This window comes from Bactrocera neohumeralis, chromosome 2, assembly GCF_024586455.1.
Source record: "Bactrocera neohumeralis isolate Rockhampton chromosome 2, APGP_CSIRO_Bneo_wtdbg2-racon-allhic-juicebox.fasta_v2, whole genome shotgun sequence".
Lineage (NCBI taxonomy): Eukaryota > Metazoa > Arthropoda > Insecta > Diptera > Tephritidae > Bactrocera > Bactrocera neohumeralis.
Window position 1 is genome coordinate 66,314,433 of NC_065919.1, and position 24,238 is coordinate 66,338,670.

The window sequence follows — 24,238 nt, forward strand, 5'->3', positions numbered from 1 at the left end:
ATTTGCACACCTAGGTTCAATTTCCCCACTGGAGAGGAGTGAGTACTCATACGCCAGAGAGCACGCCCAGCGAGACCGCATGATCAAGCCGCTGTCCGCTGTATGCCACTCAAAGGCTTGCCCACCCACACCCCCTCACAGGTAGGTAAACAAAATAAATTTATTTTTAACGCAAATACCCACATACACACATATACATATATACACACACATACACATGCTTTTCTTTAAATGTTGTTAGCGCCGTTAAAAGTGAGCGCGATTTGCGGCCAACGAAAGTGAGGGCACGCTGAGCGTTTGGCTCCAAGCTTGTGCGTGTGTCTGTTTGCTGGCTAAGCTGAGTGTTGGGCGCGAGTATTTGATTTGAATTGAATTGTCAACTTGAAAAATTGTGTTTTTGTATTTACAATTTTATTTGCGAGTCAAAAGCGCAACGTTTAACAAGCTTAACTGGCGCGGCGCGCGTTCGTCGCGATAAAGTTTATGTAATTGAAAATTGTAAAAGTTTAGCTGCAAAGTTTTTATGAAATCCAAAGAATGCAAATGCGATAGTTAAAAGCGAAATGATAACTAATTACTATTGCATAATTATCAATATTTAATTGGTGCCGAAGTGAGTTAATTAAGAAAAGTGCGCGAGCAACGGCCAAGAATTGTGTTAAAAGTTTGCGAAAAGTTATAAAACTGCTGCGATATAAAAAAGATATTGAAACAAAAAAAATGTTAAATATTTTGACAAATAAATGTTATTTCATAGAAAATCGCTGGATTTGATTTCAGTATGAAAGTATAGTGCAATAATTATTACTTAGTTAAATTGTGTATGAGTCCCTTGAAACTTGCATAAAATTAATGAAAGACAAGTAAGAAAGAGCTAAGTTCAAATATAACCGAACATTTCACACATTTTATACTTTTGAAACTTGCAAGGACTAAAGCTTGGGAAGTACCTAGAAGTACATAAGACTTGTTAGTTATATGGGTTCGAGGACGAGTTTTCGTTGAATCTGAAAAACAACAAAAATAATAAAGAAATGATATCTAGTAGTCTAAAAAGTCTTTTCGTAGTTCTAATCAAACTTCAACTTATTTTTTTTTATTTTTACAGTAATAAATAAATAAACAAATAAGTACCATTTTGATCTACCACTTTTTGTCATTTTTTCGCTATAGACATTATTCCATCAGAGTAAAACTTTCATTAGTGTAAATCGAAATTTCGAAATTACCAGAACGGAAGCGACTGAACCATTGTTGTGCTACACGAACTGATACAGCATCGTCTCCATAAACTTCACAAATTTCATTGGTGGCTCGTGTGGCATTCTTCCCTTTTGTTTATACAAACATTTCAAAATATAGCGAATTTCTCATTATTTTCACTCATTTTTGAGCACCTGTAACCATTTTCAACTCCCCGAACTTAATTTTTTTTTGGTTAAATGAAGCTTAAAATCTCACCTTTCCAACACTAAACGGTATGACACAATGGGATTGGCAGCACTGGAGATATACAAACGACTACAACGACATCTATTAACAAAATACGAAAAGACTTTTTCGACTACCAATATAATACAAATATACATATGTATATAAATTAATTATTATAATGCATAAGGGAGGGAGAGAGCCCGGTTGTACCAAGCATCTGCCTACACGCATACAAAGCTTTGCCCACTCTTTCTTCGACGTTGTGCTTCCACAACAGTTTGCTGTTCAAGACTACGCCAATGTACTTGGTACGGTCCTTGAGAGAGAGTTGTATCCCATTTATAGACGAGAACCTCAATAGAGGAACTTTGTGCTTTCTTTTAAACACCAGCAGATCCGTTTTCTCCGGGTTCAACCCCGGACCCGCTTGCGATGACTAGTTTTGAACTGTGTTGAGAGTGGTGGTCATAATACTGCTAATGGTCTGTATACACCTTCCTGTTATTAAGATGGTAATGTGGCCACTATCTTAGGGGCCCTGCCTTCAAAGTTCCTTAACAGTTTATTCACGACTAATGGTCATAGAAGCGGAGATAGCACTCCACCTTGGAGAATACCTGTACAAACTTCCTTGGTCATTTTAGCGTCATTCCGTTCTGCTCTTATCCATCTAAAGGCCAAACGGCTTCTGATCCAACGTTGTATAGCAGGACCAATACGTATTGACTGGATACTGTTCAGAATAGATTCCGTATTCCTTATATTCAAGAGCACTTTCGATATTAAATACCAGTGTAGGAACTTTGCTGAGGACAAGTAGCTCAGTAGATATCTTGCGTTCTACTTTAGGTAAAAAATATCTCGCAATCGCACATTAACCGGTCTTCGATCAGCGACTGCCAGGCGCACGCATGGTCCATCGGTCCTGTGCTAAAACGCAAAACGCCAATGGTGATCCAACACGGTCCCATTCCGTTGTGAACAGGGCAAGCGTGTATCTCTGGCTAGGTCTTCGACTTTGCAGTTGCCAACAATACCATTGCGACCAGGCACCCAAACGACTCTGATTCACTAGCTTTGAACGCGCAAATATTTCCCCTCTGCTGTCGCAGTGAATGCTCGTCTCCCTGAAAGAGGCTGAACATTACAGCAATACGTCTACCGCCTCTGTCTGATAAAGGCTACAGTGATCCGATAGCCTAAAGCTAATATTGACGGAATGTTCTCTATAGAAAATTCCCCTCCAACCTTCCCTCCTAGCTTCGAACCATCCGTGAAAAATCTCTCTACAGAGCTTTTTAGCTACCGTCACACGTTTCCTCACAAGGCCTTTAGAGTTCGCTGGAGATCCCAAGACTCCCATGAACTTAGCAGAGGTTCCTCTATTAGTGCTGTCGATTTCGCTATGCACTTCCGCTCTACCTTTGTTTTCTCTTGGTAGATTTCATCTCCCAAACCGATCTCCTAAGACCGTTCAGTTTAACCGAGGTCGGTTTCGATCAGCTTTCTCTCCGTCCTTATTTAATTTATTTTATATGTTACTATTCATATTTATTGTGTCCCCACTTACAGCCAGGGTTTTAACGGGTATGAACCCATAAAGCAATTTTCAGGGTGTTAATACCTTTTTTTATTCTTTAAACCCAAATACCATATTGAAAAATCAAAAAAAAAAATTTAAGTCCGATATACCAACATCATCTTTAATACTCTAGAGCAGTGGTTGGGTATTCAAACGATTATACAGGTCCACGAAAAGAAATGGTGAGGAGTTCATTTCGCCACACTTGCTATATTATTTGTTTTTGGGGTCGCTAAACAAGTATCCGAAGTCCGCTTTAGCCGATCATCACGTCATAATTTTTTCTAACCTCAAAACACATGGTGTATTTTTAGTGGCAAGCCCAACTTTTAAAACTTTTTAATTATTGACGAATTTGCTTGGAACTTGTTACTCGAAGTTTTCAAAGTCGCTGATTACGAATCTGACCTTTGTTTTTGAAATTCAAAATGGTGAATACAAGATGGCGAGCGAAAAATTAAAAATTTATCGTTGGTTTTCGGGATCGCTGTTTACTAATTTGATACCAGATTTTCTAAATTAATATCAAATATATGGTCAAGACGTCTTTTATTTTTCAACGACGTGGCAGGCTTCTGTTCAATTTAGGGTGCTTGCTTAAAAGTGAGTCCCCTTGAATCTCACTATTTTTAGGTTACTTTTGAAAATTTATAAATAAAAATTTATGTGTTTAACTCAGTGCTAATAAATAATAAAAACATAATTTAGTGATTCTCTATTGCTCTGCACTGTCTCAGAAATGAATAAACTATATAAAATAATAAAATTTCATATTAAATTGAAATAAATTTCTGCAAAATTTATATGCAGAATATGAATTTCCATAATTTTTTCCAAACTAATACATATGTTTTTCCCTCCATAAATCAATCAGAATTTTCAATATCAGTTAAAATAATAGTGTAACTCGATTACAATATGCATGCATACATAATTGAATAACGGCATATTTATTCAATTCTCAAGGGTATATAATCATAGGATTTTAGCTAAAAGCTAATTGCTTGTTGAATTTATTTAAAGTGCTTGTGAAATCATGGTAAATTCGAAACGCCGCAAACACCGAGAAAATTTTATGAGGCACACAGTAGTGTAAACATTTAGATACATATACCTATGTAAATTGTTGTATATAATATATGTATATGAAGGTATATATATAGATGTATTGTTGCAAATTGAATATTTGTAATTTATATGACAACAAAACAACAACAACAAAAGCTCACTAAATGTGCCAACAAAATTCGGTTGCATGCAGCATCGACACACGTGCAAACAAACATACATATATATGTACATATATATACATATGTATGTAAATGATATATATATTGAGTAAAATTAATCTACAATGTTACATATTTACACACGTGACTGCCACTTTACGAATCAAAAGTGCTAATTGTGCCGAATTCGCAAATACAAATCTACTTATGTACATATATATACATATTTAAATGAAAACGTATAAATATAAACAGTTAACCCACTAAATGTTGTTTGTGCGCCATTTTGCAAATACAATTGTTACCATAAATTCCATTGTCAAACTAAAATTATTGCAAACGTGTGTGTATGTGTGCGTAAGTTTTATCAAATTGTGAATTTTCACACACTCACTTACATATATTTGTATGTGTGTGTGTGTGTGTAGGCTTTTATTGTGCTCTGTGTTTGCAAATCATTATTGCTATCATCGTTTAGTTTTGAATGCCGCCTACATCGGTGCAACAGTTAATCAATAAGTGTTCAGTGTTCAAATTGAAAGCAGAAATTCATGCACGCGCACACATATACATACAAAGCCACAGTGCAACATAGTATTTGTGCTGCACAAACGAGCGTAAGCACCAAAATGCCAAAGTCATCGACGCCACCAGCCGCTCAGCTGCATCTGTCCACATTGTCACAGCGACAGCCTTTCAAACGCCTACTCGCCACAGTGTTGCTGCTTTGCTGCCTGCAATTGTTGCACATCAACTGCCGTAAGTTTTATTTGATTTTAGACGAAATTTTCGGTAATTATGCTTTTGGTTGACCATTTATTTAATAATGTCATGTTATCAGTCAAATACGGACTGGCATTTGCAATCGAGCACAAAATTATTTATAATAAAATGACAACCGAACTTGCTAATGACATTGCTACATAAATATGTGCTCGAGAGAAGAAGAAAACACTTAGTTTGGTGTTGAAATTTGTCGTTGGGGTTCAGTGCTCGTTATTAGAAATATTGTTGACCGACAATACTATTTTTGACAACTGCTTACCCTATGCTTAAAACTTAATATTTATTATCGATTGATTTGAAAAAATTTCCCTATTTCCTCTTTTTTAAGTTCATGTGAAATTTGATCTCCATATGTCAATTAGTGTGTGTTGGCCAACTGCTTGTTTACGACGTGAAAAGTATTTCTGACGATTTTTACCATGGAAAAAGATTAACAACGAATTTGATAAAAATTCTGTTTTTCCGTTCGAAAGTAAGCAGGACTTTCTTCTTCTCAATTGGCGTAGACACCGCTAACGCGATTATAGCCGAGTTAACAAAGGCGCGCCAGTCGTTTCTTCTTTTCGCTACTTGGCGCCAATCGTGGATATTCCAAGCGTAGCCAGGTCCTTCTCCACTTGGTCCTTCCAACGGAGTGGAGGTCTCCCTCTTCCTCTGCTTCCCCCGGCGGCTACTGCCTCGAATACTTTCAGAGCTGGAGTGTTTTCATTCAATCGGACAACATGACCTAGCCAGCGTAGCCGCTGTCTTTTAATTCGCTGAACTATGTCAATGTCGTCATATATCTCGTACAGCTCATCGTTCCATCGAATGCGATATTCGCCGTGGCCAACGCGCAAAGGACCATAAATCTTTCGCAGAACTTTTCTCTCGAAAACTCGCAACGTCGACTCATCATAAACAGGACTTTTCAAAAAAAAGTTTTTTTTCGGCAAAATCAATTTATTTTATTCAAAATAGTCTCCTTCTGCTTCAACACAGCTTTCTGTACGGTCCAAAAGCATGTAGAACGAGTGTTTTAGCTCGTTGGCCGGTATGGCCGCTAGTATGCCGGTGCAAGCCTTTTGAATGGCCACGAGCAAATGCATTTTTTCGAAAAGGAAGAAGTCGCACGGTGCCATATCAGGTGAATACGGGGATTGGTTAATGGTTAAAATGTTATTTTTGGTCAAATAATCGGTCACAAGCGTCGATCGATGAGACGGCGCATTATCGTGCAACAAACGCCAACTTTCATCTTCGCGATATTCGCGCCGAACACGGCGCACCAAACGCTTCGAAACTACAAGGTAGAATACCCCATTGACGTTTTGGCTGGGTGGAACAAATTCTTTGTGGACAATACTCTGGGAATCATAAAAACAAATCAGCATTGTCTTCAATTTTGACTTCTTCACGCGCGATTTTTTGGGTTTCGGCTCGTCCGGTGCCTTCCATTTAGCACTCTGGCGTTTTGTTTCGGGATCATATTGGAAACACCACGTTTCGTCACCAGTCGCAATTTTGTAAAGGAAGTTTTTGTCCTTTTTGACCTCTTTAATGATGTCCTTCGAATGTTGGATTCTGAGCAATTTTTGGTCGTCCAGTCAATTTGTGCGGAACAAACCGTGCACACATCTTTCGCAAGCCCAAATGTTCGGTCAAAATGCGATAAATCGATGTTTTGGAGACGTTCAAATCCTTTTCCATGAATTTCAATGATGATTTCGGCAGATTTTTGATGAATTCGCGCACAGTTTCGATGGAATTTCCGGTGATCAAAGATTTTGATTGGCCCACATGTTGATCGTCCTTTATGCCTCATGACCACTTTGACAACGTTGAAACCACTCGTGCACTCTGCTACGGGATAGGCAATCATCGCCATAAACTTGTTTCATCAATTGAATCGTTTTTGTAAAAGTTGTACCAATTTTAAAAGAAAATTTAATGTTGGCTCTTTGTTCGAAGCTCATTTTCGCACCGATAACACAAACATACATACATGAAATGTCACGGAACAATCGATAAAGATAGCAGCTTGTAACGCGCCAGTCGATATATAGTGGGATCCACCAAAAGGCGCTCGATTCAAAAAGTCATGGCTACAAAATCGTTGCAATTGTTGCAGTAGCCTTTTCGGGAGTATCTTTTGTCTAATGAATAATGCTTTGTGTATGAAGCGTGTCAATGCTAGACTCATACTATAAGACCTACCACTCGAGTAGAGCCCGATAAAGAGATGCTTGGTCTTGCTGAGAACCTTATGGTATTTATCACACGCTTCATTACATTAGGTCGATACTGTTCAATAATCCAACGAACGGCCTTGCAAAAATTATCCGACACCAAAAACAAAAAAACGAAGATGTCGCTCCTTGGAGAGTCGATTCGACGCCGTTCGCAGCAACTCCTACTAACGTATGGAACGACATGGTGCATTTTACGTCAAGATCTTAAATTGAAAGCGTACAAAATACAGCTTGTGGACGTACAAAAACCGCTCGACCTTCCCAAGCGAGATCGCTTCGCTCTATGACCTCTTTAAAAGTTCCGAGAAGATCCAACGTTTTCGAGTCAAATTTTGTTCAGGGATTAGACCCATTTCTGGCTCAATGGGTATGTAAACAAGCAAAATTGCTGCATTTGGGACGAAGAGCAACCTGAACAAATTCAAAAGCTGCCATTTTATCTAGAAAAAAAACAACTGTTTGGTGTGGTTTGTGGGCTGTTGAATTTATCGGTCCATATTTCTTAAAAAAATGCCATTGAGAACGTCACCGTCAATGGCGACCGTTACCGTACCATGATAATGACTATTTGATTCCTGCAATCGAAAATCGTTTTCTCGGCGACATTTAGTTTTAACAGGACGGAGCCACTTCCAACACATCGCTTCAATCTGTGGAGATATGTAAAGTCCAAGCAAAACATCAGGCGCGACATTCATCAGTTACAAGTCGAAATGCTCGAATGAATCATCGAAAATTTGACTCAACGGATTTACCTATTACATTTGATGTGTTTGGGTTGTTTTCTTTAAAAATAAGTTTGCCGGGGTGAATAGTAAGACTACTTGTGAAATGTATCAAACCACTAAAGCATATACAAGTAGGTGCCACACAAACTGAGCGGTCGGAAGAAGTGCTTGTATGAAAAATGTTTCCATTTGAGGAAATATCTTCACGAAATTTGCCACGGTTTATTGTCCAAGGTAATGGTGGAATCTCCGCAAAAAATGTCCAGATCAAGTCAATATAACATATGCTGTAAAGACCGATTAAAGTTCTTTTAATGAATATTTTGTATATGTGAAGGGTATTACAGCTTCGGTGCAACAGATGTTAACACTTTCTCTTGTTTTGTGTAATTACGGCCTCCTTTATAGCTAATATTCTATTCAACCCAAAATACTCGCGAGAAAATTTTCAGAAGTAAATATAAACTTATTCCATTTTTCCATTTGGTAGCCTGCAGTAATATCTTTGAAAAATTTAGTGGAAACGAATTAACTTTCTATATTCTCTCATAGTTTATAGAAAAACATTATTACTTCATAAAATGATTCAATGAGAGTTCAGGGCACTAGACTTGGCATCAATCATTTTTTTTATTTTCTGTCTAAAGTTTAAATGGAACTCGGGCATACACACATAGATACATATAAACTACACTTGCTCAATTAAAGCGAAATGTATTTTTAACTGCTTAGTAGATGTTAGCTCTACAATACACATCTAAGTACGATTACATAGAGCTACAAATAGAATTTGTAGGCACAAAAAACATATCTTCATTTAGATATTCTCTTGCTCTTATCTAATTCTCTCCAACTAATTTATTTGCATGCAAACTTCACACAATAAAATTGCTTTATTTTAACAACAAAAAGATTTTAAACTTTGTACTCATATTCCATGAGTAAGCACGGAGCATTCTATACGTACGCTGTGACTTCAATGCAAGGCCAGAGAAATAAATAATGATTTGAAATAAAAAGTGTGTTAAAACCGTTTTCTAAATGAAGAAAGATTTAATAGCACGGTATAAAGAAAATTGTTCCGCTTTTTTAGAGTTTAAAGTTGACTAATTGAAATTATTAAAACTGAAAAGAGAAAGACAGTGCGTATGAGTGATCTAAATTCCTGCACCGCATATACATATAATATGTAACGTATGTACTATAGAGTACAGTTAGTATATAGAGTACAGTTAGAGGGTATAAGAAAACTTACAAGTTAAAATTTTTTCAAAGTTTTAAAATTGATTGGAATTTCTTTTGCAATGTTTAAAGAAAAACAGGAAGGAAGGAAGTAAATTTTCTTTAGGCAACAAAGGGGAAAAATATATGTATATTCCAACACACTCTCAATAACAGTCACACTATAATAATAAACCGACTAAAATAAATTTTTTTGTGATTTTGTATTTTTCAATTCTTTGTTGACACTTTCAATTAATTTCTTTTTAAAATTACTCCTACGGACTACACTTTTTTCTGTCCATAAATCTTCCGCAGAATCTTTCTCTCGAAAAATCGTAACGCTGACTCATCAGATTGTCATCGTCCATGTCTCTGCACCATATAACAGGACAGGGATGATGAGTTTGGTCTTTGCTCGTCGAGAGAGGACTTTATTTCTCAATTGCCTACTCAGTCTGAAGTAGCACCTGTTGACAAGAGTTGTTCTACGAGAAAGGTCGAATGGATGACAGCTAATAAACAAAGAAACATATTATTTCAAGCTTAAAGGTACTATTTAGCGAACTTCGATTCGGCTAATATGAAGTAGTCTAGTTATCGAAACGAATGTGCCTTGGTCATAACATAAACTTTTTTGTGAGGAATCGTACATCTTATATTCCCACTATCAATGTGTTTACTACTAAATTGTAATCCCTTTCGACGTTCTCTCTACTACAAATTTAATGAAGAATGTTTATTATCATTCGAAAGAATTAAAGATTGTCTCTTTCAAATGCCCGCGGCTACATCGCAGACAGTCCATCCATTGAGTCCAATTTTCAATGCATCGGTCGAGCATTTCTACTGGTAACTGGTGAATAACAAGAGTGCTGTTTTGCTCCAAGGCCTGAATGCAAAATTCTTACGAAGTGATATCACACGATCTTGATGGCTATCGACCGGCTCAAAACGTGAAATTATCTGTTCACCGAAGTGTTCTCTCAATAAATCCATTGATTGATGCAATGTGTGGGAAATGGCGCCGTCTTTTTGAAACCAAATGACGACGAGATCGGGAGCTTCATTTTCAAGCATCAAAGAGTCGGTTATCATAGTACAATAACGGTCGCCATTGATCTTCTTGGAATTTTCCATAGATTCCATAGAGTGAAATGATGTCGCTTGGGAGGGTCGAGCGGTTTCAGTTCTTCCACAGGCTGTATTTTGTACGCTTTCAATTTAAGATCTCGACGTAAAATGCGCCATGCCATACGTCAGTCCGAGTTGCTGCGAATGGCGCCGAATCGAGTCTCCACGGTCTTCGTGTACACTCTCAGCTACGTCTGGTATATCTTCGTCACTAAATGCTGGACATGGCCTATTCGGTCGAATATCATCCAATAATGAATGCTGGGTCTCAAGGTGGGTGAGGATGTTGCGAATAGTATGCTCAATACGCCGATTATGTTGAGCATAAGTTGAGCGAAGCGCGCTTTTGTACAGTGAGTTTTTATAATAAAGTAGAATTGTTTGAAAGCGTTGTTCAGTTGTAAGTCTTTCGAAAATTCCAAACAATACTGAACAAAAATAACAAATAGCTTGACACAACTCACACGTGATCTGTCAAAAAATTCCTAATGACTACTCTAATAATATTATTTGTCAACTTCTTTGCTACTTTTCTGCAATAAACTCAAACTTTTATTTAACCATTTAATAACTGTTGTTGTTACAAAGAAATTCGCTTTAACAACACTTCCTATGTCTCTTTTCAGATGCCCTACTACTCAAGTGTCCACTTTATCAAATGCGCCTACAGAAAATTGTTGGCTTCCGGCCGCCACTGGAATATCTAACCGAACAAAACCTCATCTACGCGCCGACGTATAATTTCAAGGATCGCAATCGCCACAGACGCGAAAGTTACAGCGTTGTAGGTGCGACAGATGGTCAAAGTCACGAACTGGCGATAGCCTGCGAAACCGCGAGCGCCATTTGTTGGCGTTTATGTAATGAGGACAGCGATTGTATTGCCTATGTCCATCTGCTGGACACGAACCAATGCTATGGCTATACGTACTTTGACCGTCAGCCACGCTACCAAGCGATTGCCAATGAACTGCCGTTGGTGGCGGATGCTGAAGCGATTTTCTATGAGAAAACCTGTTTGAAGGGTGAGTGACAAATGACAGAACAAAAAAAAAACGAATTGAAGCTAATTTCATTTATTAACTTGGAAATTGTTGAACCGCCATTTGCATGTGCTTGGCTGTGTTTCTGCTTGCCGTTTCCTTTGTCTCGTGCAGTGCCCGAGGTGTGCAAACAACGCAAATGGACGCTGACAAAAATTCCCGGTACGAGTCTGGTGTTTCAGGGAAAGAAGACAATAGCAACGCTGGTCACGCGACGTGAATGCGCCGAAAGTTGTCTCTTTGAAAGCGAATTCAAGTGTTTGTCCGCATCATTTGCGCCATCCTACCGTAATAATCGTGAGAGGTGAGTCATTGTGAGGATGATACATACATATGTGTGCGTTTGTTCGGATGGTGTACGTGGGTAGTTTTATAAATCTACGAAATTTTTAATAAAATTACAAAATAAATTCCACTTCTTCGGGCAATATTCTTGTATTTGCTTTCATATATTAGTTTCAGTGGAGACCTCTTCATACAAATCGAATATTAAACTAAAAAAATGTATTCCTAATTTTATTTCGTTGATTGAAAATTTATTTCTGAAATATCGAATCTATTTTGAAATCAAAGGAGTGTAACTTGAATACGTCAACATATCTTCAAGAGAGAACATCCACTTTTAGTACTCATTTGCTCTGAAAGAATCTATCAGTTAAACAATGTGACTCCAATTCGTTTAAAATTTGAGCCCAGAGAAATCCACTTGATTCCCGTTATATTCGATTGTGGAAATCTGTGCCCCCGACAGGTATTTTTTCCGATTTATCGGTTTACTTGAGGTTTGGTTCAATCCAAGGTGTTTTATGCTATTACAACAACAGGAACATTGACAGCAACTATCGTGCTCTCAAACTCCACGAACATTCTCTCGATGTTATGGGTGTTATCCGCTGATACTTCTGCTACTGGCGCCACTAAAACCAAACCAGAAATCGAGAATTTAATTACGCAAAATACGAGTATTTTCCCATTCAAATGAATATCTTCTGAAGAGCAAGCATAAGCTCTTCAATAATTCTATGATTTATCAAACACAGCCCTTATATGTTTATATAACTTTTAAATTTTACTAAGCACATACATTCAAGGGTGGTGGGGTGTGTTAAATTCCAGCGAAACCGACACAATACGGAAAGAAATTCCAAATGCGAGTTCTATGGCTTTATCGGCTATATTGTCAACGCTGAAAATGGAAAAAGATGCGCCGCATTGTTGTTGTTTGTCAGGTATGAGCTCATTGCAATCGCAATTAGTTAGCTCTTTTTAGCGGTTATTTAATACTGCTAGCATTTGTATATGCGATGTGAATTCGATGCAGTAGCTCATTTCAGCCCGCTATTTGCCTGCGCGCATATGTTTCGCTAGGCTTCACTGATTTTATTTCAATAATTATTATTTGCGAATATTTGCTCATCCTCAATACAAATGTGATTTGCATTTTACTATTTGTAAATTGATAAATTATTTCATTATAGGCAAGGTCGAGGCTATTTATGTACTTGGCCGATATGTATATTAGGGTGGGAGAAAAATAATTATTTCTTTTTCGTTTGGTACTCTTAAATGTGTTCACAGATACCTCCATGAGATACTCCAGGTATGAGCTCTTAATTGTAACGGGAAGGTTCTTCTGTTTTCTATTTGTTCTTATCATCAGATAGCTAAATGCACTTCAGGGTATTTGAAAATATATCTCGATTCATAGCTTTTATGGGAAATTATGTGCTCTTCAAAAAATATTTATGACGATTTTTTGTAAACAAATTTGAATATTTTCAGTCAATTATATATATATTTTTTTATGAATTTTATGAGACATTAACGAGATATTTTTTTCAAATAGTTGGTATCTCGCTTCCAATTCTCTATTAAAAAAAATAGAAAGCTGTAAGCCTTCCCGTACATAGTTTTCAGAGTACCAAACGAAAAAAAAACGATTTTACACACCTTAGTGCATACACTAAACACATATTAATTTGTGACATCTATTCGATATACGTATGCTAATTTGACGAAATCGCACGTTTTACGAATTGCCACGGCCACTTTTTTTCGCTCGACCACCTCCCAACGCCCACACAGATTCACGAAAACCTTTTTACGTGAGCAGTCAAGTGATAGCTCGCCGATAAAATATTTTACTTTTCACTACGTAATTTTTATGGAATGTAGTAGTACGAGCTTCCCTCCCTTTTCGGTGGAATCAGCGAATTAGCAATCAAAGTATAGTATAAGCGATGGATACAAATCTAGTGAGTTAATTCATAGCACTGAGGACGTTTTAGCCGGACATCAAACCTAAAATTAACATGCAGCTTGCACACAACTTACAAAGAATCATTACAGTATGCGAGGCTGCATTATCGTCGTAGGAAAACCAACAGTGGTCGGTTCATAATTCCGGCCTCTTTTTACGAATAGCTTCTTGCAAACGACACATAACACTCAAATAGTATTTCTTGTTTATAGTTGGCCGGTCGGAGGGAATTTGGAGTGGTGTGGTGCACTCAATAATCGAAGAAAACTGTCAACATAGCCCCTGCTTTGACGTAGTTTTATTGACTTCGCTCACCTTTGCCACGATAATCCTCCGATAAACGTCTGATTCCGGGTCGAAAGCATAGATTGAAATCTAGGTAGTCGGAAAGCATTGTTTCACAGACGTTAACGCGACGCTGTCTTTCGATTCGTGATTTCCTCTTTTTTAGGCCCAAATGATCTTTCAAAATGGTTTTCACTGATTCTTCCGATATTCCAACGAAGCCAATAAGATCTCTGACTGTTAATCGTCGATTCACAAGCACCAAATCCTTTATTCTATTGGACGTGTTGATCATCAATTGATGTTAATGGCCGTCCTGGACGTGGTCCATCGTAAACGCGTTCTCGACCCTTTTTGAATAATTTGTATTCATCAAAAACACTTGCTCGCGACAAACAATTATCGCCGAACCAATTTTCCAAAATTCTGAACGTTTCGGCACCAGAAATTTGATTCCACACACAAAAATTAATGGAACAGCTTTTGCTGAATAATCTCACTCATCGTAAAAAAACGCCGAATGCACTTTAGGTACTTCAGAAAATAATGATTGATTGAAATGATGAATGATTATTTTGATATGACTTTTGGCGCAGAGGTCACTGACAGTCATATGAACCTAAAAAAAAGTTTTCGACAAAGAGGTCTTCGCGCGAAATTTTAAATTAAAAAGTCTTACTATTTTTTGCACAATTTTTACTATCATTTGCGGTTTTAGCAACCCAAAATTGACCAGAAAGAGCCTCTAACATCACAGTCAAAAAATGACTGTAAACTAGTGTAATGAAATGATATTGAGAAATGCTTTCGAACTGGCCGTATTTGGCCGAATAAAATCCGAATCCGTTCCGAATCAATAAGTTTAAGTTTAAACTTCGAATACACATTTCACTTTAATAATGGGCAGAAAATTCTACAATTTACAGCAACTACAACAGTAATACATCCGGTCTCGTATGAACTGCCAAAAATATTTATAACTGATGAATAAAAATGTTAACCCACAATAAGGTTTTCACTCGGAACTCGAAGCCAAATCAAACCATTTGGCCAGAAAACTTTAATCGATCTCATGAAAGTAAAATTTTGACTAATTTCAAACTTCAATCCACGATTTCTTCATTAAGATGGTGATAATCTTTGTTTACAATGATACGAAATTCTCAGAATGTATGGTATTTTTTTGCTATTTAACTATTGTTCGTAACCATACTCGGTACTTCCGTTATAAAAACAAATGGAAAGAATGTGTTTTTCCAAGAATCAAATGATAACAAGTAGACTTAGATAACTTGAAGGAACCTTCCTTAAACTACATGTCTGGATTTAATTATTTTCGAAATAATTTCTTAATTTAAAGTATCAGTCATCGAACTCGTGAACACCACACACCAACTTGAAGCTAAGATAGCACTAAAGTTGAAATCAAGAGTTTTAAGGCAAGCCAACACCAATTAATTTAGGCCTCTATTTACACAAGCCGTAATTAAAATTCGACATTTGTGAAGAGCGCTAACTATTTGTTTAATTTCATTAATTGTTATTATATTTTAGCATGCTACGAGTAGACTCTAATCTGCTTTAATTGTTGCTTAATAGGTCTATTATGTTGCCTATTTTACTTCCGTTGTCAATTAGAATTTTGAGCCTCAAATTTGGGTAAATTGCTGGTCAATAGAGGCTTGCAATGTGTCAGGAAAGCATTCTAAAGACATTTACTAAACTGAAGCTATGTCTACTACTTCCTGTTTTAGAGCACATGCAACGAATGAGTAAGCCTTAGTATAATCATACTTATTTCAAGCTCGAGATTAAGAAAAAATAGTGAAACATAGTTCATATGTCAATATGGGATTATGATATGGAGGTATTGGGCTTAAGGTAAACACTGGAAATTTTATTAAGATTTTGCTACTTATCCTTATAATTTACCAATTTCAATATTTGGGGAGAGTTTCCCCAAAAAACCTAAAAGCTATACATTATTAACATCTTAACTGATACTCCGCGAAGAAAAGGACTTTGAGTTACAAGTACAAAATTATATATTATTGAGCAGTAAAGTCCTCTCTCGACGAACAAAGACAAAACTCTATAAGTCACTCATTATTCCCGTCCTGCTATATGGTGCAGAGGCATGAACGATGACAACAGCTGATGAGTTGGCGTTACGAGTTTTCAAGGAAAAGATTCTGGGGGAGATTTATGGTCCTTTGCGAAATTATGACACAACAGCTACGCTGTCTAGGTCATGTAGCGCGAATGAATAAAAACACGCCAGTTCTGAGAGTATTTGGCGCAGTACCCGTAGGGGGAAGCAGAGGAAGAGGAAGACCTCCACTCCGTTGGAACGATCAGGTGAAGAAGAACCTGGCTACACTCGTAATCTCTAATTGGCACCAAACAGCGAAAAGGAAGTACACTTCCTGTTCTAAACTCGGATATAACCGCGTAAATGGTGTCTACCCCAATAAACAAGAACGAGAAGAAGAAAAACTTTAAAATTTAGTAAGAGGACAATCCCTGAACATCATAAACATTCACGAAAGTTATAGTTTTTGTAGGTTATGTTAGTCGTTAATAGAGTTCTGGCGATATAAGTTAAGTTATCTTAAAAGATTAATCCAAAAACGGAACCCACTTGGACAGCGTCCTACCATTGGGATACTTAACTTCAATACTCTTAAGTATTGATCGAAAGACCCCCCAACAATAGACAAAGCACTTTGAACCTGCTACAAATTTGTTGAGGCGACTGATATCAGTTACGGCATTTCGCCAAGTTCACCGAAAATATAACTGCCGAGTTGTTTAATGCTCATTCATGCAAAAGTTCGACACGAGGAGAAAGTTCCTGGACATTTCCAACTCATCTTCCTCCATACAACTTTAACAGCTAGATTCCAAGCAAATTTTCAGCCTTACCGCATACACGCCTTTTGGGCAATAAACAGTATGGACGCCTACAATTGTGGCAAGATAAATCTTATTGAGAGCGTGTAGTTCAGTGGATCTCCTGCCACTGGCGATCTTGAACAAATAAAGCTAGTTATCATATTTTAATAAAAATGTGTGTGACATGGATCGGATCGAATTAGGAAATTGAAAGTTATTACCACTTTCCCCCGCATTTCAGGGACCTTATTTTTTAATATCTTACAATCCATAAGACCAGCTCTAGGAGCTATAACACAACTCACACCAAAAATGTAAACATAAAAAAGGCTTCGCATAAATAAGGCTTATCATTAAAAAAAAACACAGAACTATTTGTTAAACAACATAATCCCAACACTGGTGCACACATACATACTTACATACACACAAACATTTCTATACTTTTTATTGCACAGATGCCACAAATCATGTTAACCGCAATTACTATTTTTATGTTTCTAATTTTTTTATTTAAACAGATTCAGCCAACATGTGCCACCCGAGCAACATGCGAGTAACAATCAACAACTACAACAACAGCAGCACCAACAACAAACGCAACAGAATACATTGGGCCGTTGCATACTGAGCGATAAAGATAAAATGATACAACCCGATGCCTTCCGGGCTGCGCCCTACGATGAAGAATACATGGAAAATCAATGTTACGAACGACCGATCGAGAACGATAGCTGTTCATACGAATTGTATGCGAACAGTAGCTTCATTTATGCGGAAGCAAAGTATTTGGGTTTAACCCAAAAAGAGGTGTGTGTTATTTTGTTAAGCGAGGTATTAATTGATTTCGAAAAAAATCAAACACAAAAACATTGGAAATTAGTTGTAAAAAGTGGAGAAACTCGTGCAGTGATTCGTGCATGATGCAATCGTTTGGAAATTGATTGGAAAGTCAGTGTAAATTAATTTTTATATACATACTTACATATGTATGCTCATTTATGTACAGATATATCATGTTATAACATGACGTTCTAGTTAGAGGCACTAATATGATATAAAATATTTGAAAAATATTCCATCTATGCTTGATAATTAATATGGATGGGTATGTTGCTAAAAAAATAAGTACAATTAAAATACATAATTACTAGTATTATTCTGATATGGCAACACCGAATCTAAATGCCAAAAAGTTTACAACAATAAATACAGAAATGTTAAGGCCTCGCTTTAAGACTTTACTGTATATCATATCCATTCTTTAACTTAAACCACCGGTACTAGAATCTCAAGGCCCCGAAAAGTCAAGTTTGATAGAGAATTATATATGTCCACCAAAATAATCTGGGCGAAACGAATTGATTTCCGTTACTTATGTCATACTGAAGTACTCAATTCATATATCGAAATTATTGGTATAAAACACCCGATTTATTTAGGAATTCTTCAAAAAAAATGTGCGAGGACAAACAAGTATTTCTCTTCCAACCTTTAGGTACAAGATGTTGTATACAGTACAATAGTTTTGTTTGAGGTAGATATGGGTTTGCATACATATATATAAATGATCTGGATGACGAGACGAGTTGAAATCCGGGTGACTGTGTCCGTCCGTGCAAGCTGTAACGTGGCCCCGCACTCGAAGAGGTTTAATGCACATAACTCCTAAACTATTCAAGCTATGATACCGAAATTTGCTCAGTAGAAATCTCTTATGTACCCCTACCGGCGCTGCATGGATAGCATGGGAGCCATTGTAACGGATGATTCAAGTAGCGGTACTTTTTTCAATAGCCTTCTTTTGACAAATCACGCGTGCGTCATGTTATATTTGTTCAGTATTGTTTGCCACTTCATCATGGAAATACTTACAAGACTTCCGCGTAGACAATGTGTACAAATCGTTCAATTTTATTACGAAAATTCACGTTCTTTGAAGACTTTGTTTCGCGCGCTTCGCTCAACTTATGGTCAACATAATCGGCCTACTGAGCGCAGTATTCGCAACCCAGCATTAATTATTGGATAGTATTCGACCGAATAGAAAATATAGAAGTCGTGGCTAAGAGTGTACACGAAGTTGTCTCTCCGTGGATAGACGATTCAACGCCGTTCGCAGCACTCGAACTGACGTATGGAACGACTTGGTGCATTTTACATCGAGATCTTAAATTGAAAGCTTACAAAATATAGCTTTTGCAAGAACTGAAGCCGTTCGATCTTCCAAACTCAATTCCGACCCATTTCTGGCTCAATGTGTATGTAAAGAAGCAAAATTGCCGCATTTGGGACGAAGAGCAACCTGAAGATATTCAAGAGCTGTCATTTTATTCAGAAAATACAACGGTTTGGTGTGGTTTATGGGCCGTTGGTTTCTTTAAAAATGATGCCAGTGCGAACGAAACCGGCAATGGTGACCGTTGTCGCACCATGATAACCGACTATTTGATGCCTGAAATTGAAGCTCGTGATCTCGGTGACATATGCTTTTAACAAGAAGAGGCCACTTTCTGCACATCGCATTAATCAATGGATTTATTGAGAGAACATTTCGGTGATCAGATAATTGCATGTTTTGAACCGGTCGATTAGCCAACAATATCGTGTGATATCACACCATTAGATTGTTTCCTGTGGGCAAATGTGAAGTCTAAAGTCTACGCGGACAATGCCGCTTCGATTCCGGCCTTGGTGCAAAACATCACGCGCGTCATTCGGCAGTTACCATACTTAGCCCTTCCTTACTTGTTGTAGTATCATTTTGTAGTACAATTTGCTACAAAATAGACTTCAGTCCCTGCGAGATTTTTCCCAGAGACCTCTCTCTTGATATTTGATAACAAAAAAATAATTGGAAAATGGCTTTAAGGTCACTTTAGTTGATTTTTGACAATGTGCTTGTGTCGATTATGTGCGCGGACAACACCACATTTGCGTAGAGTTTGCACATGCCGAAATATTTATGAACGGTATGTCCGAATGCGACCCTTTTATACCTTCAGAGCTATCTTGAACAACTTCATTTCCGGTGATCAAATATAGTTCAACAAGGAACTTAACAGAAGAATTGTCTTTTTATCATTTTTCTTCGAAATGCCAAGGCCCACTAATCTTAACTGTATAGATGTGAGTTTTGCAGGTTAGATCTAACTGCAAATAGATGAAATTCCAGCGAAGCATACTGATAGAAATAATACAATTTCTTAGACTGATGTTTCTCTATGCATTAACTGTATCTAGACATGGTCAGGTTGACTTATAAAAATAGTGTTTCTTTTTCATTAGCGTTATTATAAGCTTTCTAATAAATATTGTAAACTTGGAAACTCTAAAGGGTGCTGGCTTTACATTTAGGCTACGATCAAAATTACCTCCACCATAACGTGGTCCTACCTAAATTTTAAGTGAGATAACTCTGGGACCATCCTTGTATAATTCCTTCCCTTTATTGAAAATTTAAAGAAACGTACAAAAAAAATTAAAACTTTAAAATTCCTCAAATTTGATTCAATTTTGAAAAATACGAACATTTGTGCTTTTTCTTTTAAGTGCCAAGCATACTGTTCGCATGAGACGAAATTCTACTGCCAGGGTGTGTCATTCTACTTTGAACACGATCTAAGCAATTCGGAATGTCTGTTGCACTCCGAGGACATAATTTCCATGGGACCGCGCAGCTTGAAGTTGCGTGAGAAATCTGTCTATATGCGTCGCGTCAAGTGCTTGGATGGTAACTAATACAAATATAAATCTAAAATACACATATAAATGTCTGTAATAACTAAACACCCCAACCGATTCCCTTCTCCTCCCCACACAGTGCAGGTGTTGTGCACACAAGACGAAATGGCCATCAAGTATACGCCGAAAGATTGGTTTCACGGCAAAATGTATGTGAGTATGCATTCGGATCACTGCATGGCACAGGGCAACGGCACCAGAAGCACCGTGCTCCGCCTGCCGATCGGTACCGAGGTTAAAGAGAATCGCTGCGGCATATTGCGTGCCTACGAAGTCACCAAAGCATATCAGAGGTAAATAAGCGTGTACCCATATTCGCTTCATTCGCAATCATCGAAGCAAAGTAATAATTTGTCATATTTCGCATCGTCTGTTATTCTTTCTTTCCAAATAACCAATTACTACCAATTACTCTTGGCTACTTACTGTATATTGCAGAATCTTTATATCCGCTCTGGTGGTAATTCAAAATAATCCGAACGTGCAAACACAAGGCGACCGTCTCATTAAAGTCGGTTGCATAATGAGTAACTCGACGATGCGGCAAGAAGGTACTAATGAGGATGGCAATGATGAGGATGAGGTTGAGGGCGAAGATGTACCGAATGCCATAGCATTGGAGTCATCGCTGGAGTTTTCACAACAGTAAGTGGAAATTGGGTAGATAGAAGCTTAGCTCTGTGCTTTTTGAATGCATACACTCCAGCAAAATATTTATTACAAATGAAGAAATTAGTGCAGTTAGTGTGTGAAATGAGCCTTGCCTATAAAATTCCGTCCGCGCAACCATTTTTCACTTCATAAGTTGCCGCCATTACGAAATACCCAGCACTTTCGTCGAAGAATTCTTCCTATAACTCTGATACCAGTGAACGGTACCAAATCAAACTTAGAGAATCGGAAAATTTGCATCTATTCTCACGACGGATTCTAGCCAGCGCAGACGCTACTTGTATATTAGACCGATTACTTACGTCGGTGTTATGCGAAGCGAAATTATTTCCGGGAGGTATAGCTTAAACAGGTTCAGAAAGGTTATCAATGTCCCAAGAGATAAAATAGGCAGTGTCTTACACTTCACTGTCTTTCTTTCAAAGTCTAAAAAAATCCGTAAATGTTGACCAAGTACATTTAAAACAGATTTTAACTTGATTTTACTTCCCAATTGACCACTTAGTCCAAAGTACCACCTTTTTAACTGTAACTTGGCATCTTATCAAGGCTGATGTGGCAAAATGTGGACAGGGCTACAAGGTTTACACAAAACTCACTCGATCCTAACAATGCCTATACTTTATCCCGTCCACCTTTTCTAGAAAATAAATGTGCCCAAAAAATTTACAGTTTCTGAAAGCCAAGTGCCTAAATAATTTTACACTTTCCGCTTATATTGAAGTTCCTAGACAAGGGAACATAGAAGGGAGCGGATGAATTGGTATGGAATAGGAAATCTCTTAAAGCATTTGGGGCTTAACCACTCGTATGTCCACATGTCACGAAAGGAATTTAGCAATAAAAAGAGTTCCGAAAAGTTAAATGTAAAGAAAAATTCTGAGTTTAGTTGTTGAAGCGGTTCCTCCGGTTTCCGTTGGGGTGGTAAAGTTCAAGTTGATTGTCATCGAAATTATCTAACGGTAGGTACAGAAAACGTGGTGTTTCGACGGCGTTGGATCACAGAGTGAGGACTGTTAGACGATTGGGGTTCGCTAGACATACAAAAAGGTGGTTAGAGTCATGTGGCGGCTCATTATAAACTGGAAATACATTTGGTATGCAGGGGTCTATTCTGGATAAGTAGAGGTTTAACCTGCTACAGTATCCAGAACGAAGTTGGCCAAGTGTCACCCTAGGTACTCTGGGCAACGCGAGCTTATACATCTACTATGGGTAGTGGTTTAAGTCCAAGTACATTCACTGAGAAGGAGACGCTGAAGATGTTGATGGCTCCACTGTGAATGGCGATCAGTACATGTCTAGTTTGCTGCGTACGTAACGTGCTCAGCGTAGTGTTCGAAGTCATAGACGTAATCAAGGAAAGACCTATTGATGCACCTAGGAGGCAACCCCACTTTAAACAGGAACTGTAAGATAGATTTGGAGTAAAACACGGTGGCCAAACGATAGTTCTGCTGACAATTTTCAAGTCAAATCGTTTCAAACTAACATATATTATTACAGGATACTAGACTTTAATAAGAATACACGCGTCAGAGAGAATAGTCGTTCCCAATCTATCTTAAACATAGTATTTATTATATTCGGATATCTCAAGGTTTGGGTTTTTCGTTCAAGTACCTGTAAAATTCCTAATAATATCATACTTCCAATTGTGTTGTCTAATTTAAGTAAGAAGAATACAAGGAATTATAGATTTTCAAAATCTTGAATAAGCCGACGATAGAAAATAAAATCTATAATACAAATTTTTAAACCTTAAAATGAGTTTGACTTTTTGTATCATTACAGCACGCTGCCAAATGAGGGTGCACTGCTCTTCAATAGCACCGACGTGCCACTGCTGCCGAAGGTAACGCTACAAATTGTCGATATCTCACATCAACACGAAACGAACGACGTGCAAATCGGGCAAAATCTAGAACTACAAATCACTGCTGAATACTCACCACACCAGCAACAGTTAGTCAACTATGCACTGCCGCCATTGCCCGATTTTCGCGCAACTTCGTTGATCGCCAAAACGCAGGATAATCAAAATTTCGTAAAACTGATCGATGAACGCGGTTGCCCCGTCGATGTAACGGTATTTCCGGCGCTAGAGCGTGTACGCACCACCACACAAAATAAGCTACGTGCACGCTTTCATGCTTTCAAGTTTGCCGGCTCCTCATTGGTGAATTTCGACGTAAAAATACGCTTTTGTATGCAACGTTGTCCGGAGGATAATTGCTATCGCTATGGTAGCACCAATGACAGTGAAAATGTTAGCAACGCATCGAATAATCGTGTGAGACGTCGTCGACGTCAGGTGCAAGCGCGAACGCCGCCACAAGCACAGGAACCACTGCCGCCACTCTCCACACGCTTCAAAGTACAAAATCCCGTCTACGTCTCGACAGTGATGGATGTGGCTGAGGATCAGCTTGAGCAGATGAATTTAACACGTGATTTAAATGCGAAAAATATGTCCATGCAGGATTTGGGCGTACTACCATTGAACTTTAATTTGCACGTGCGTGGCCCCGATCAGGTCAACAGCAACAGCTTTATTTATGGCGAGCGAGGCATCTTGCTGATTGCGGGCATTGGTGTGTACGCACTAAAATTAATTTACCACATTTTGTAGTTAAATTGTTTTTACTTTTCTTTTAATTTTATTCAGATCACATGCAATTGGATAATTTTTGCTTGAATCAGAGTCTTCTCATAGCGTTATTGATATTCTGGTTAATCTTCCAAGTCGCGCTAATGTTCAGCTGTTGCTATGTCATACAGAAGTACAAACGTTTGGCGATGATGGACGAGGAACACCGCAAGATCAAAGAGAGTCTAGACTACCTTGAAAGTCGGCGCGTGCACTGGGCGGATCAAGGCGGTTACACACTTTGATTGCGAATACACTTAAATTAACGTATTTTGTATTTCATTGTAAATAAACTTGATTGTAATATTTAAGTCCAAAGCTTAACTTTCTGTAATGGCGAAAAA

General features: G+C 37.8%; 1 protein-coding gene across 5 annotated transcripts; it reads left to right on the forward strand.

The window, feature by feature from the left end:
* The first annotated feature begins 408 nt into the window (after positions 1-408).
* Positions 409-24,212, forward strand: LOC126751761 (uncharacterized). Of its 5 annotated transcripts, none has more exons than XM_050462281.1 (10): positions 409-787; positions 4,724-5,004; positions 10,972-11,370; positions 11,503-11,692; positions 17,350-17,638; positions 20,381-20,561; positions 20,652-20,865; positions 21,011-21,217; positions 23,039-23,838; positions 23,913-24,212. In XM_050462281.1, exons 2-10 carry the CDS (start codon positions 4,797-4,799, stop codon positions 24,137-24,139), a joined length of 2,715 nt encoding a protein of 904 aa, XP_050318238.1. In that variant the 5' UTR covers positions 409-787; positions 4,724-4,796; the 3' UTR covers positions 24,140-24,212. The 5 variants fall into 5 exon arrangements, with proteins under 5 accessions (XP_050318238.1, XP_050318248.1, XP_050318229.1 ...); XM_050462291.1 differs by having other exon boundaries at positions 409-779; XM_050462272.1 differs by having other exon boundaries at positions 409-613.
* The last annotated feature ends 26 nt before the right edge of the window (positions 24,213-24,238 follow it).

What these genes read in the sequence shown, in the direction of transcription:
- LOC126751761 (XM_050462281.1), top strand. Translation starts at nt 4,797, where the DNA reads ATGCACGCGCACACATATACATACAAAGCCACAGTGCAACATAGTATT. An exon ending in TGGGTTTAACCCAAAAAGAG is followed by an intron (nt 17,639 to 20,380) that starts GTGTGTGTTATT and finishes TTTTCTTTTAAG; the next exon opens with TGCCAAGCATACTGTTCGCA. An exon ending in GTCACCAAAGCATATCAGAG is followed by an intron (nt 20,866 to 21,010) that starts GTAAATAAGCGT and finishes TGTATATTGCAG; the next exon opens with AATCTTTATATCCGCTCTGG.